Genomic DNA, 15,474 nt, shown 5'->3' on the forward strand with positions numbered 1-15,474 from the left:
AGGTATTTGGATATGGTCTCATCCTGAAGCTGACGGTATTGATAAACCTTTTTCAGAGCGGACATTTTGACTTGTCAAAGTAGGAAAAGTGAAGCAGCTAAATGGAGTTCAGCTGTTTTTAATCTGTTTATTTACACCTACCAACTGCAACGTGTCAAAATGTCCTCATGGAAAAAAGCCAGTCCAAAACGCATACTCTACTGTAGCATCACATTGTTTTCCATCATATATATTGCCTGTGACTTTAGATACATCTACTACCTCAATCTCAGCTAAGCAAAGAAGAGTTTCATTTGTTTTAGATTTGTTGGTGAAGTGCATGAAAGTGCTGCAGATTATGTGCCAATATTTTGCTGAAGATAATCACTCAACTGCATTTAAAAATATATAAATTAAGTGTTTAGAAACAATCAATATGTTTAAAAAGTATTGGCATTCTCAGCAGGCTGGAAACTTCATTTCTTGAGTTCATGCCTATTTTGAGCAGCAGTCCATCAATGCCTTTATTTAGGGATTAATTAAGCTCATATAGCAATTACTGATTTATTTAATTATGCAATCATATTGGGAGATTTATGATTCAATTTTAATGTGCAAATAAACAAGTGATTTTATTCTCTACACATGAAAGCACCAACAGCTGCATGCGTTTATGTGTTTTTGTGTCTTGTCTTTGCTTTCTATGGACTACTTGAATGAAACCGCAAACTCATCAGTTTTATTGGTGTTGCAATAGGTGAGGCTCAGGCATGTCTATGCGGTGACATCATGTAAAACCAGTTTAACAACCTCAGGTGGGAGATGACCAACTGACAAACTTGCATAACATGTTTTTACCAGTAAAGACTTCTGTATGAATGCTAGCAGGCGGGATAAAAAGAGTGACAATGCAAAAGATTTATCGACCATCTTTATTTACCGACAGAGGTCTCTAATAGCAGGGCTAGAATTCACACATTTGTAGAGCACGTCAGTTGTTCCACACAATGAACGACTGTATTTCTTTCAGAGTGATTATGCAGTGGTGCCACTGTGGAAGCTACAGGGCAAGTCAACAGTGGAGGAAAAATATCAGCACAGAACAGACTGCAGAAACAAACTGAAGCTGGGCTAAGTTTACATCTGTGTAAGGATGCTCGAGTGGAGTGTGTAAACAGTCGGAGAAGGTCTGAGGGCGTTCCGGGGACTACTGCCACATCTCTACCGAGTAAAGACACTTGCTCTCCGTATCACTCTTTAAAAATAAAAACAAAAGGCATTAATTGACTTGCACATGGCTAATATCAAAGATGAAATGGGCGGGGAGGAAGAGACAAGACTGAGTAGCACCCTAAATATAAGAAAATCAGTACACAGGGAATAACTTCCAGCTTCAAATTAATCCACTTGACCAAAGTCTGAGGATCGATGCTAATTTAGGATCGTTATCGCCTTGTGTTCCTCCAAAAATGACCTAATGTTCCTCCTTTAGAACATTTCAGTACAAAATAACCTTAATACGGATTTAAGCGCCATTTCATCAATGCATTCAAATGCAGGCGGCATCACTCGACCGAAAGATCAAGCCATGTCCTAGTTGCACCATGTGAAATACAGTCTCTGAAAGAATTTATGAAAATAGTTCAGATTTACAGGCCGAAGATCATAGAAGAATAGACCTCCTGTATAAAATATAAAACAATACCCCAGTGCTAAAGAAAAAGAAAATCCTTAAATCTCAATGAGTGAAGCTGTAACTTCATCAGAAATACCTGGTGTGGCAGAGCTTGAGCTTGGGTTGGAGCTCCACAGTGCCTATTTTAAAGCGAGCAAGCAATGGCACACACCAAGCTAAAATACTCCTTATGCTTACATTTCGAAATGCATATTTTCAAGCAGCAATTACAAAAATTTATCAATGGACAATGCATAACCTCTGAAAAAAATACTGTATGAAAACATCCCTGCTACTTTGTTTCCAAGTACAAAACCTCTACCAATAAGTTGCTCCAGAGTAGCAAGAAGTCCTTTTCTTTTTTTGTTTTTTTTTGTTAATTTCTGTTTTTTTTCCATCTTCATTTTGTTTTTATTTCGGTAAAACTCAGTCCTCACGTTGAGTGCCATAGTTAATGACAGTCTTCTCCATCATTTTACTTTGCTGAAGGATCCAGGAACATGCAAGCCTCGTAGTGGAGGTGCTCAGGAGGCTCCTGTAGGCCTGAGGGACAGAAGCCTCTGCTTAAGCCAGGGCTGGGAAGGCCTCTGGGTCATCCACGTTGGGCACAGACGCAGATGACTGAAGAAAAGGAAACATCAAGTTAGAAAATCAACATTTTAAGATGTATCATAGCTCACATAAGAAGCAAACTTTTGGCTACTTTGATTGAAATGTAACAAAGAACAGTTTAATCTCCTAAAAGATGAGCTACCTTGTCAGTCCTTCCTCCACGGACCGGCCTGGGGGCTTCACTGCGGCTTTCACCACCAGCGCTGCCGCCACGGCCGCGACCGCCCCGGCCGCCACGTGGTCCACCGCGTCCGCGGCCTGGACGACCCAGGTCTCCGAAGTTGATCTCCAGCTGGGACGTAATGTCATTGGCTGGTTTCCGGAAGTGGTGCTCATCGTCCAACTAAATTGAGGAAAAAGGAGGAATGGGTTGATTAGTATTTCTATTGCATCTTGAAGCCTTGGCATATGACTGTTGGCTCACATGTATGATTTGAGTTCAGATGTTGTATGGGAGATCTTACCTTGGGCTCCTCAACCTCAGGCTCAATCAGATCGCCTTTTTTGTCCTGGGTTGGAGAAAATGATAAACATTAAGAAAACATACTGAGGTGACCTCTTATCCCTGCATTTCAAGCTTGTGTACTTTGTTTTTACAAAGTATATTGCATTAGTCAACCTAAGTTACACTGATACGAGGCAGCCACTGTGGTTGAACTGAAGAGTTTGACGACAGTCTTTAGGGAACTTTTACTTTCATTTTCCCAGCTAACTCTGACAGTGACGCATGTGTTAAGTACAAAATGACTGATGCTCTAACTGCCTTCACGGGATCAAGTAATAAAATGTTCTACCTGCTGCAATCTTCTTAAATTATATCATCAAGAAAATTAAATGTTCATCATGAACCTGTTCAAAAAAAGTGGACTTACATCTGCCTTGGACTTGTGCAGCACAAATCCTTTGTTCCAATCAGCTCCCTCGTTGGCCTTGCGGATGTTGAACTCCACCTTGGCCCGCTCCTTGTCCTGCATGGCCTTCCATTCATCCAGAGTCATCTCCTTGGGGCCTTCTTCCTTCACTTCCTCTACCTCATTCTCCCTTCAACAAACACAAAGACACACCACCAGTGTTAGCAGCACAAATATCACTGTGCTTCCAATGTATTTGCATTAATGTAAATCTGGGTTTGTTTGCAGTGTTCTTGGTAATAAAATATTTGTTTGGCCTAAATTTGAATACTGAGAGATACAAAAACTCTACATTATGCATTTTTCCTTAATTATAGTTAAACCTAAATCTCTTAGTCAAGACTTAAAGACAAAAACACAAGAACTTACTTGTTCTCAGAGTCAGCAGGTGGATGCTCCTCGCCCTCAGGGTTCTCCTCAGTGACGTTTGATTGGTCAAGTTCGCTATGAAGAAAAAGAAAAAAACAACAATTAAAATCCAGTTATTACCAATATTATCAACATACAGCAAGACGTAAAGCTGGGAACTAAGAACCAGAAAATCTTTTAGAAATATAAACCGATTCCTGGAAGTTATGTTTGGTCCATGCTGTCGTCTGCATTGCTGGTGTTGACACATGTTTAGTGTTCACAAAATGGCCGACTACAGCTTGCAGTTAAATTACAGAGGAAAGCAGTGACATCACTGTACAGATATACATTCATAGTCATGATGGAGAATCCACTAATAATGTAAAAATGGCGTGACTACACTTCTCATTATTTTATTTTGTAACCTGTTGAACAACACCTGTGGGACACTCTAGCTTCTCTAACTTTGTTTCAGGATCACTTTTACTCATTCTGACTTTTTCACTATTAAAATGTATAGTTACTAATGGTACCATGGTGATTTCTGGTAAGAGGTTAACTCAGTTCATTACAGACACCTAAGCACAACAGTAGTCCTACAATACATTTTAGATTCATGAAGGTTAAAATGCTCAGATTGTATAGAAACTGTTTTAGAGACATGTTGCTTCACCTTCGTGATCACTTCTGAGGCTGTGGTTTGTGCTGGTGTGCCACTGTATTGTTTTTTTTAATATTTTGTCCACCTCATTTATAAGAATGACACTATAAAGTCTTTATAACAAACTTAAATCAACATGTTTCTAAAACTTCCTGTTGTAACCTTCATAGAGGTAGAATTGATTGCTAAGCTGCACTCTCACATTAGCTTTAACTTGTTGTTCCTAATCAACAGGACTCTGACTGTATTTTTACTTTTCTTAAATAATTTACCACCATGATACGGTATGATTTAGAACTGATGTGCAAAAATCAGAAAATGTCTTATTTTTCTGTTTAGAAGAATGCAGAAAAGACAAAAAGTGGAGTGTAACACTCAACAAGTCTCCAAATGGATCTTAACCAAAGACATTAGAGTTACATTCACTGAAACCACTGAGCCATGAAGGCGCTCCAGAACTAATCCTAATGCTGCCCAGGCCCACCAAGACCCAACTATGCTTTGCATCTATGAAGGAGACCACAGTTGCCTTCAAAATATAAAACTAAAGACTGTAATACAAGGAAACACATTTTATATTTCATAATTGTATTTCAGTTTAATAAAATGTGTTTTCCGTAACTCTCCCAACATGCAAAGTTTGTCATGCTGCATTTGTATGCACTGTATGAACTTACTTCAGTTCATCCTTGACGGTGCCCCAGTTGTGAGATCCGCTTCCGCCACGCTTCTCCTCGCCTTTCAGACTACTGAAACAACATTTGCTTTAGCCAGGATCTCAACACATGCAATAAATGAGCACACAGGTCTTAATTAGACCTCATGTTAATAATATATTTTTAATATACTACAGAAAAACTGAAACGGAGTACTTACGATCGGTCGCTGCCACTGTGTCTGTCAAATTCACGTTTTCCTCTGGAATCAAAGCCATCGCTGCGACCCATGCCGCGGCCCCTGCCTCCGCGGCCTCCCCTGCCTCCGCCGCGGCCTCTCATCGGCCTATCACCAATAGGCCTGAGGAGGAGGACAAAGAACACCATCAATGTGAAAGTCTAAGGAAGCGCCACCTACAGGCTGTAATTAATAAACTATTTATAATTAATAGACTAATTATTTTCTTTTAAAGAGACAAACACAGAAATAATTAAAGGACGACTACATTAATATGTTTTAAATTCTTTAAATGACAAACTCTCCAGTAAGAAGACATTAGCTCAAGTTAACTAGTGTTTGTTAGTCTTGGTCACACTAAATTTCTTATAACAAAACAAGAATGTACATTTTCAAAGTGAACTAGTGAGACTGAGAGCTGCCTACATCAGTTTGGGCCACATATGAAGCCTTATCACCAGCAAAGCCTTTAACCGTTACTGTTCCCAACCCCACCCTTTACCCTAGCCTAGATATAACGCTGAAGAAAAACAAACAAACAAAAAAAAACTAAGTGATTTGTTCTCGTTACTAAAAATGTCTGCTGACTGGACACTGAACTCACTTCTCCACTGAGAATTCGCCTCCCTCTGGCTTCTCACCACCTTCACCAGCAGGCCTCTCGAAGCGGCGAGGGGGCCGCCTGTCCACAGGCCGTCTGTCTGTGGGGGGGCGCCCCTCACCCTGGCCGCCCTGGGGTCTGAAGCCTTCGCCTTCCGGCTTGCGGCCCATTCTCCTCATGCCGGCACCTAGGGGTGATCACAACAGGAGGATTAGAGGACCAATAGCATTGATAGATCAGGACCCGCTGCTGAGCCCCAAACAAGAGAAAGGAGAAAGGATAGGGGGTGATTGTTCTTTTTAAGTGGAGCAAATACTTTAATTAATGTGCTGAATTAAAAAAAACTGTGGCAGCTGGTAGGACTGGTTTATCAAATAATTATTGGATGTAACATAATATCATGATTAAAAAGTTGAAATAATTAAATGCGATGGAAAAAGCATTTAAAAATTGGTGAATTGAACTTAGAGGTGGGTATTAATCAGAATGATACTCTTTAGTTCCTCCTCTGGCTGAGAGGAGCACAGATCAGTTAAATGACCCGGTAGCTCAGTGGCTGGAATTAACAGCCTTTAACCCTCCCCAGCACATGGTTGACAGCCAGTGGCCCAGTGTGACACAAGTCCCACCCTTTGCATAAATCACCAGCTACCAAAATAGACACCCCTCCACCACAACTACAGCAGCTGGGCGGCACCACAGTGACGCACCTGTCTCATCTTCTCTCAGAACAGATATGAGCCCACTTTGGCAGGCACACGCTCTGATAATGGCCAACTAACGGCCTGTGAGTAATATTCCCCCCCACAAGAGTGACCTCCTGACACTGGATGCTTCACTTCTGCACATAATACATTTTAAAAAGTGATTAAAAAACGACGTATACGACAAAATATAAATTTTAAGTCGCGTTTTGGGTTTTTCTTTCTTATCAACTGAAATACAGACCTACATAAGTACTACCTGATAAAAGCAGATATGGGAGCTAAAGGCTCTGAGGCAGGTTGACTGCATGCAATGAGCACCAATAGGAAGTGGCAGTTGGAGACTGTGCTTTAACACGCCCCACACTACAACCACGAGGTTCATCACCATGAGAGCAAAGCTCCGCACGTCTGATGACAAAACCCCCCAAAACCAACGTGCACCCCCACGATCCACCTAACACGTTTTTGCTGCTTAAATGTGTCGTATTTCATATGACCGCTCTGCTCTTATTTTACATTATATAACACGGTTTTTTTAAAAATATGCGCCAATAACCTGCTTACGGCCAATTATGTCGTGCTGCTGTTAAATAAAGTGAGCTGTACTGGATGTCACGACTAGACTGAAGTAACATTAAAACATCTGACCGCGGCTTTATCTATGAGGGCGAGTTGAGCCTGTTCAACAAGGCCGAGAGGAGGGGGAGATCAGCCAAAACAAGTTGGCCTGCAAACTGTTTATCGTTGAATAGCTGGAGCTGCTCGCCTCACACAGAGATACACTTTAGTATAAATGTCATTGTTCCCGCGGCTGACAGCCCGGAGGGACACAAAGCAGCCATGCGGACCTCATGTCAGGCGGCTTATTGAAGCTGCTGAGCTACTAAAGCAAGCCACTTAGCCTGTTAGCGCTAATCTCCTGATGCACTTTAACTCACAAAAAAGACAAAATATGTTTTACCATCTTTCTTAAGTGGGACGGGCGCCTGGGTGTCCTCCCTCTTGTCGGCCAGCGGGGTCTTTCTGTCTTTCTGGGACTCCTTTCTGGGCTGTTTGGCAGCCTGAGCTGCAGTCTTGGCGGCACCAGGGGCGAGAGCCTCCTTCTTCTTCTTCTCTTCGGCTTGCTTCAGCTGCTCAAACGGATCCGACTCATCGTCAAATAATTGGTCGAACCGATTGGTTATGGCACAGCCAAAACCTTCTTGCATTTGTCCGGGCATGATGGCGCCCCTTCAGCAGGATTTTCCTCCGATTCTACGAGGCTTGGTGCGAACACTTCGCTAGATGAAGCCACAAGATGGCTGGGAAAAGGACCTTCTTCTCTTCCGGCGCGATAGACATCCGGGACCTCGGAGTTGGCGCGGGTGGGGCGTGTAGTTCTTTTAGCACGAGGAGCAATGCGTTTAGATACAGGACAGGCCGATTAAGAACTACACTACCCACAATGCAAGTTTCGCTAGTGTTTGCTAGCCTCTGTTGAGCAAAGCATGGGCGCTCTCATACGCACGCTTGTTTTGACTCCTCAGAGAAACCTCCTTAGACCTTCACACTGCTGTCCACCACGCTGGATCCGTTTTCAAACTATTAAACAGCATTACTCTGTAATCTCGGTCATATACACTGTCATAATATCTGTGTAAACCTGTAAAGAAGACAGCAGGTGCACCAGTTAGTTAAACTTGCATGATACTATGGAGTTAAAAAGCAGGATGTGGTCTTAGTTTAGTATTTTAGCACTAACTGAACTGTATTGCTTTATATATTGTGTTTGTAATTGTATTAATAAAGATCTTTAAAATCAAAAAAATTATAATTTACGAATTGATCCTTTATCTAACCAGATAAAGATTAGAAGCTGGTCAGCAGGGCAGTGTGGACACTGTCACAACAATACAAACAACATAAAAAGACAAATTCAACTCTTGCACACTACAGATAAGTGAACACAACATTCAGATGAATATACCATCTAAGATTATGGACAAAAGGGACAAACGGTGTCATATCAGACTAAACTGGTCAAGAAGTATCAGGACAAGTTTTTGGTGTCTTAAGTTTCAGCTTTACCCTGCTGAAGTACAGTTGAGTTTAGACCTGTAAGTAATAAAACCTGATCTGTTCCACAGAAAGTTGGTTCTGTGCACTAACATGGTGACTTTAGAGGGTCAGGAGTTTTAGGGGTTAGAAAGCATCCCCCATTTCTGAGCAATTAGTTTATGAGTACATTTTTTCAAGATTGTGTTTTGTTTCAGGTCTGACCTTAAACAGTTTGGAAGAAGGTTATGTTTTCACCCACATGTGTAGCTATGTTTATGCATACGTACGTGTTTATTTGTTTATTAGTAATATATCTAAGACATCTCATGTGGGTGTCCTAGTTTCTTCAGGGTCTACAATGCTGATTATGTAATCACAACTTCTTATGAGTCCTCTGGGGACTTTTGCTGGCCTTCTGTCATCCGCCCTCACATTCTGTCATCTCATTCTCTGCCACATCAAGGTAAAAATGCCAGAAAAAACCAACCCTTCTTTCAAATCTTCTAAAATGAAGTTGGTTGAAATTTGGTGCAGTGAACATGAGTATCTATCTTTTGAGGGGTTGAACTGAGTCTGGGATCTTCACATTATGCGATGATTTATGTTACCATCATGTTGGACTCCATTGCAAATCAGCTGCATTTCCATAATAGAATTTGCATTTGGTATTTTATCACACAGTAAAACCGATTGAACAGGAAAAATATAATAAATGCTTAAAGGTCACAACTTTGCAAGGAAAGTAATTTAAGGTCTGAGGAGGTTGATGCTCTGTCTTAGTGGGTATATATCCAGATAACAGTTTTGATCATTCGGTAACATATAGTGAGACAGACATCTTGATAAGTCTTTACCGCTTCCTTTCATGAATGGTTAAGATACAGTACATTATTGTAGCAGAAGAGGCAATGTTGCTGAAGCTGTACTTTGAACTGTAACATGATGCTCATACTGACAATGCTGATATTAAGCAGGTAGTCTGTAATATTTAGGGAACCAGTACAGCTGAGGCAGGAGCAAATAACATTAGTTTTGTAGGTATTCGGTCATAAAGTAAAGTACAACTTAAACATTTGACTTGATGATGGTGTTAAATGGAAGTCAAGAAAGGTATTTTTTCAAAACTTAATACATATTGATTTACCTAAAAATACATGGCCCCTGGTAGTTTGCTTATGCAAAATCGGACAAACAATACAACATTATGTTGTATTAATGTTATAATTTCAAGGAATAAACACATTTAATGTAAAAAAACAAACACCAAAAAGCCCATTTACAAACACTTCATCATCAGAGTATCATTGTGATCTAAGTGTGATCTTACTAATATTTCCCTGAGAGGTGTGAATTTAACAATGTCCAAAGGTTATTTTTATCCCAGTGGTTAACAGATTATCATGTTAATCTCTAGAAGATGGAACTAAACCCAAACTCAAATGACTCATTGATTACTGATGGTATTTTGGGAGTTGTGGGTGTTTGACCTTATAAGGAAAGTCAAACCCTGCCAGCTGATGTTAGGGATCAAATGTGTGATAGTCAAGAAGACAAATGGATACTTGCAGTCTGGTTAAACGTATACTGTTACACTCACTCACATAGCCTACAGTAGCCTATATTTATTGTTGGCTTTGTATCATAACTATAAGATAGTGACTCCTATTATGTGTCCTCAGTAAAGTCAAACATAAACAGAATGAAAAATCTTAACTTTAAAAATATATATATATAAAAAATGTGATAAATATTTAGTATTGCTGTTAGTGGCTGTGGAGTATTACAGCTAATTACATTCAGCTGAATCTGTTTGTTTTTTAATGCAGTCCAGAATGGCCCCAATTTAAAGTCCTCAGTGTTTCAATTAGGCTAATGAGGCTCACGTTTTTCAGTGCTTTGGAGGATTTTAAGGGTCAGCTCATCTTCATCATCATCATCATCATCATCTCCATATACCATTTTTGGTCAGAAACTAAAATGCACCAGAACTATCTTTTTTACTTTATTATTAATATGAGGTATAATCGCACCAGTGCCTGAATTTTTTGTCCAATGTTCCCAAATAGGCACGATAATATTAATGTGTGTTTATTCTCACACAGTAAACGACTGTACTGAGAGTGAGGTGGCGACAGAAGCAGTAATTCATTTACTGTTTGTCACCGTCTCTGAACTGAGTGGTCCAACCCACAGGATGATGCCACATACACTGACAGTCTCTCCTGAACGCACTTTGAGAGAACTCAACCTCATATTATTCCTGCGCATCCAAAGATGACATCTCCAGTCACCAAAGCCATGATAGAGTCCTACGCGCTCATGGTTATGGTCATGGGCACGTTTTTCGTCTATTTCTGTGGAATGGTGTGGGCTTTTTGTAACCCGAAGCTGAGCGGAGCAGAGGAGGAGGTAGAGGAGGAGGAGTGCGGGATTGGGAAACAAGTGGCGAAGCACGGGGACCATGGCTTGGTTTGCGCCCTATATCCTCCACCTGAGCAGATTTTCAGGTGCGCCTGTGCACATCCTCCGGCACCACCTTACACCGCAGAGGGACTTACACAGACCACTTATGTAAACTTCTGGGATGATACTGATAGCCTGCTGTCGGACTGCACTGCATTGTGTCGTGAAGATCATGGAATAAACAACCAGATTGCCGATATACAATGAACTGGATAATGAGTGGACTGAGAACAAGTGGACTGAAGTGGATGAAGGCAAGGTTTACTGCTGAACCATCACAACACGCATAATTCTGGTTGTTTGTCCTTTAACAGACCTTTTATTTATGCCTGAAACATAAAATACAGACAAAAAAAAGCAGCAAATCAAACTTTAAATGCTCATAGAGTCACTTTGCCACTTGCTCATCCTTGTTGTATATTCAGACTTGCACGTTGCTGTGTCAGGACACTGAGAGGAATGTTAATATTGTGAGTCTGACAGCCGGTGTGCATGATGCTCCCAGGTGACCTTCAAGCCAAAAATAAATTGCTCTCCATGACAGAATTGTGTGATATGCATCAAGATGATCCAGCTCCTGCAGGGCCACTGTGAAGTTGTTTTTGTTTTTCCTTCAGTTTCTTCCTTACTTCACTTTCTAGTTGCTGCAATTTCTCATACAAAGCATCTGATGTTTCCAAATCAATATCCATCTGGAACATAAAATGCAAAACACACATTAACAATTTTTGCATGACTATTTAAACTACATTTCCATGGATAGAACTTAATGCCATACCTTCTGTGGTTGTGTGTAGTTGTTGCCTAGCCCCGATGTTAAGCTGTGGTACTTGGCTTGTGGGTCCAGTGATTCAGGCTTTTGCTTAAACAGCCAGACCTACAAGGCAGAGCAGTATTCATGAATCAATTAGTACTGAACTGAGCAACTGAACTATGGGAATGTGAAATGTTGCTTGACCTACCAGAGATTCAGCTCCATTATAAGGTGTCAGGGTGAAAGTATTGGTGAACATTCTTATCTGTGTGCATGAAAACAAATGCTTTCAGATCCAACAAAGTAGCTCCAATGCTGTTTTTTTTTATTCTTCTTACACCCAATATAAAGACAATCAACCTGGAAAAATAGGTGTAATACTGTAAGAGTATTACTTACAAGCCAAAAGATAGGCATTAGCAGGTTCCAGAGGAATGCTGGGAAGGAGGGCAGGATGTTGATGGTCAGATTGGTCATCACAAAACCAGGACAGATCACAGATGAGTACAAACCCTAGAAAAGTGTAATGACAGTGGGCTCCGAGTCATCAACAGTTTATAGGAAGAACAGTTTACCTGACAAGATGTGGATGATACGCGTGACGTGTGTCACCACAGCTGACCTGTTTGTTGTAGTGTGTGTTGAGTGCCAGGCTAAGCAGGTCGGAGGCATATTTGGAGGAGCTGTAGGGCTGCGTGCCTCTCTGGTGCTGTATGTCTTCAAGGCTAAAAGCTGAGCGGTGAGCGTTACTAGAGGAGGTCCAGATCAGCTGTGAGGTCCGGCCTGCCTGGCACAGAATGGGTTCCAGCTCCTTGATCTTTCCATAGCACAGAGGGGCACAACAAAGAAGAAAAAAGTTAATCTACAAATGTCTCACAGTTTTTTTTGAAGAGAAAATAGGGAAACTATCAGTTAGTTACATTTTTTTGTCACTCAAGAACCGTTTTTACTACGAAATGACTGAAAAAGATGTAAATATTTTTCCATATATCTTAGAGCACAAACAAATAACAATATAATACTAATAATATTTCTTGGAGAGACCTTAATATAATTCTCAATAAAAGGAACACTCTAATTTAAACAATTTATGTACTTTTTAGACCAGAAAAGTGTCTATGCTGCCCTGTTTTCCTCTCTAAACTAAATCATGTGATGAATAAGTGTGTTCCTCTGTGATGGAAATGTCATGCAAGTTTTAGAATCAGTCTGCAAACGTAAAGTAAGCACAATAACTTGACCTTATGGCTAGGACAGTATGCACTGTTAATATTTAATGAGCATTGTTGCTATGTGACACTCAGATCCAGTGTCACCATCAAACAGCCAACAAGAATTGCTCTGTGTGCAGAAACCTGCAGGGAACATGGCTTCGTACTGTATATGTGGACCAAAATGTCAGATAAGTCCAGCGACTCACCAGCACAAAGTGACCGAAGAGGTTGGTTGCGAATATTTCCTGCAGGCCATCATGAGTGATGCTATCCTTCTGCGTCAGAATCCCCTTGCCAGTGGCAAACATGGTGATAATATTGCTGCAATAAAGGCATCATAGAAGTTTGGGCTCTGAGAAAAGCAACACGGGAAATAGATATTTGAAATAAACAATGTTACATAAATGTATAAAAAGCTGGCACACTAGATTGTAGCTCCCAAAGTCTTTTTATTACTTACTGAAAGAGGCAATGTTTTGAGTAACACCAAACTAACATCATCACAAACACAAACACAATTTTCCTCTTCCTTTAACCTCTTCTACTTTTTTTCCTTCTCATGGAATTGGTATTTCCATTTTTTACTTTTTAACCTTCGTCAATCTGGTCTTTTAAATTTTAAGTATTGATTAATTATTGGGACATTAGATGTATATTAAGGGGGCTGCAAATGTTTTTTGAGACTTTCTTCAAGCTTTGATAATAAGATGATTGTGATCAGGCGTCCGTTGTTGCCAAAAATGTTCTTTGTGATGACTAATGTGGGTTATATGCCTCGCTCTATGTCATGTTGTCATTTTCAGTCAGTGATAAGAAAGATTTAAGGAGCTACAATCCAGTATCCTGACACTTTATTCACTTCATTTGTTGCCAGCACCTGACCTAAAATAATGGGATGTTCACGCATAATCTATTTGCTGTCAAAGTACAAAAGGCAGCAGGTGCAATACTACTCAGTGATTTAAAGGAGCTTCATTTTTCTAACATGCACATCCAGTGTAGAGAAGAGATGCTGCACCATGTGAGCATCTAAAATAAACCATGTACCTGGAGCAGAGGCCTTTGAAAAAAGCTTTTGCATCAAACTGTGGGTTTGGCATGATGCCTGCATTCAGGTAGAGGTAGTCCAGTCGGTTATATCTGCAGTTGACAAATAAAGTTATAGTTAATCCACATAAAAGACATATGACTAACAGGGTCTGAATGTGTGAGAAAACCATGCTGCTGTGCGTCTGTCCTCCCACCTGAGTTTGACCTCCTGTGCAGCACTGAGGACTGAAGTGATGCTGCTGGTGTCCATCTGCAGCAGGGCCACCTGAGCTGTGGGATGAGAGGTGAGGAGGGCAGAGCGAGCGGCCTGAGCCCGGCTCATGTTCCTGCAGGCCAGACACAACAGGAGACCCTCTGTGTCCTGCGAGAGAAGACGCTCACATAGTGCCAGGCCAATACCACTGCAGGAAGAGCCACACACTGTACTGTCAATATTATCACATACTATCACTACTGCTGAACAATAAGATTAGTAAAATTCATCAAAATGATATAGAACAATCTTTGAAGTTTAGTCTAATGTCATGCAACCTTTGTACCCAAAGAAGCCAGACTTCTGTTTATCATGAAAACAATGAATACAGTTATTACCTATTAGCTCCCGTCACCAAAACCACCTTATTCATCTTTTGAAATCCAAAAGAGCAACAAGTTTCACACAGAGAACACCAAATCTACTGCACTTTTTAAAGCAACAAGATCTGTGTCCGGTCCAAGGAGTATTTTCCTGCCCTGTGGAGTCATGTTCTTCACTCCGCCTCCACACTGTAATTGGTTACTGCAGCAGCACTCAGCCAATCAGATCAGGATCACAGTCAGCTCAGTTTGAAGACAACCCACATAGAGTAAAATATTCAGTAGACATGAATAAAGCAAAGAACTCTCAATGATAGAATTCCCTGTTTGATTTTATTTGTATTTTGTCTATCAATGTACAACTTTTGTTTACACGGATATAAAAAAAAAAAAGACAAAAAATATTTTCACTGAAAAACAAACATTTGAGTACAAAGGTGTAATAAAAACAAACAAATCATGAATTTGTTCGGGTGCAATAATGTTTTTACAGCTATACATCTATGTCCAATTCATTTATAACACCAAGAGGATTGTAAATGCCATGAAAATGCTCTTTCATCCAGTGAAAATCACCACGTGCCTCATGTATATCAGGAATTTGAAATACACAAATTTATATGCAAAACAATTATCAACTATTTACCTACTTGTGCAGATATTTTTCATCGATCACAAATTAAGGAAATAATACAATGACTTTTACATAAAAGATAAAAATGCAATGCATTAGGGCAAGAGGCATGAGTGTATTTTAGGGAAGATACTATGAATAGGACAAAGGCCTACAGCTGAACTGGCTGAAACAGTGGTAGTTATATGCAGGATTATGCTGGAAAAGTAGACAAAATGAAGACTCCAGCATACATTAATAAAAGAAAGTGGAAACTGCTGCTTATTAAAACTCATAGATGAGTCAATAGTTGTGTGTCTATGATCTAATAGAGTATAATCTGCTGTGAAAGTGATCTGCAGCAGTCCATTTTTAT

At 40.3% G+C, this 15,474-nt stretch overlaps 2 protein-coding genes across 6 annotated transcripts; both read right to left on the reverse strand.

Moving 5' to 3' along the window:
* Positions 1 to 892: 892 nt before the first annotated feature.
* serbp1a (SERPINE1 mRNA binding protein 1a) lies at positions 893 to 7,721 on the reverse strand. 4 transcript variants are annotated; one of them, XM_053321789.1, is made up of 9 exons: positions 7,353 to 7,721; positions 5,688 to 5,871; positions 5,066 to 5,206; positions 4,867 to 4,935; positions 3,547 to 3,621; positions 3,139 to 3,307; positions 2,731 to 2,775; positions 2,409 to 2,609; positions 893 to 2,275 (listed from the first exon to the last, which is right to left on the reverse strand). In XM_053321789.1, the coding sequence occupies exons 1-9, from the start codon at positions 7,609 to 7,611 to the stop codon at positions 2,219 to 2,221; spliced, it is 1,200 nt and encodes a 399-aa protein (XP_053177764.1). In that variant the 5' UTR covers positions 7,612 to 7,721; the 3' UTR covers positions 893 to 2,218. The 4 variants fall into 4 exon arrangements, with proteins under 4 accessions (XP_053177764.1, XP_053177763.1, XP_053177761.1 ...); XM_053321788.1 differs by having other exon boundaries at positions 3,139 to 3,310; XM_053321786.1 differs by having other exon boundaries at positions 4,867 to 4,938.
* A 3,481-nt stretch (positions 7,722 to 11,202) lies between these two features.
* Positions 11,203 to 14,637, reverse strand: hsd17b7 (hydroxysteroid (17-beta) dehydrogenase 7). Of its 2 annotated transcripts, none has more exons than XM_053321791.1 (9): positions 14,501 to 14,637; positions 14,104 to 14,270; positions 13,907 to 13,999; positions 13,066 to 13,180; positions 12,268 to 12,462; positions 12,045 to 12,158; positions 11,854 to 11,910; positions 11,670 to 11,768; positions 11,203 to 11,583 (listed from the first exon to the last, which is right to left on the reverse strand). In XM_053321791.1, exons 2-9 carry the CDS (start codon positions 14,229 to 14,231, stop codon positions 11,452 to 11,454), a joined length of 933 nt encoding a protein of 310 aa, XP_053177766.1. In that variant the 5' UTR covers positions 14,232 to 14,270; positions 14,501 to 14,637; the 3' UTR covers positions 11,203 to 11,451. The 2 variants fall into 2 exon arrangements, with proteins under 2 accessions (XP_053177766.1, XP_053177765.1); XM_053321790.1 differs by having other exon boundaries at positions 14,104 to 14,310.
* Positions 14,638 to 15,474: the final 837 nt, after the last annotated feature.

Source organism: Scomber japonicus, chromosome 7, assembly GCF_027409825.1.
Source record: "Scomber japonicus isolate fScoJap1 chromosome 7, fScoJap1.pri, whole genome shotgun sequence".
Classification (NCBI taxonomy): Eukaryota; Metazoa; Chordata; class Actinopteri; order Scombriformes; family Scombridae; genus Scomber; species Scomber japonicus.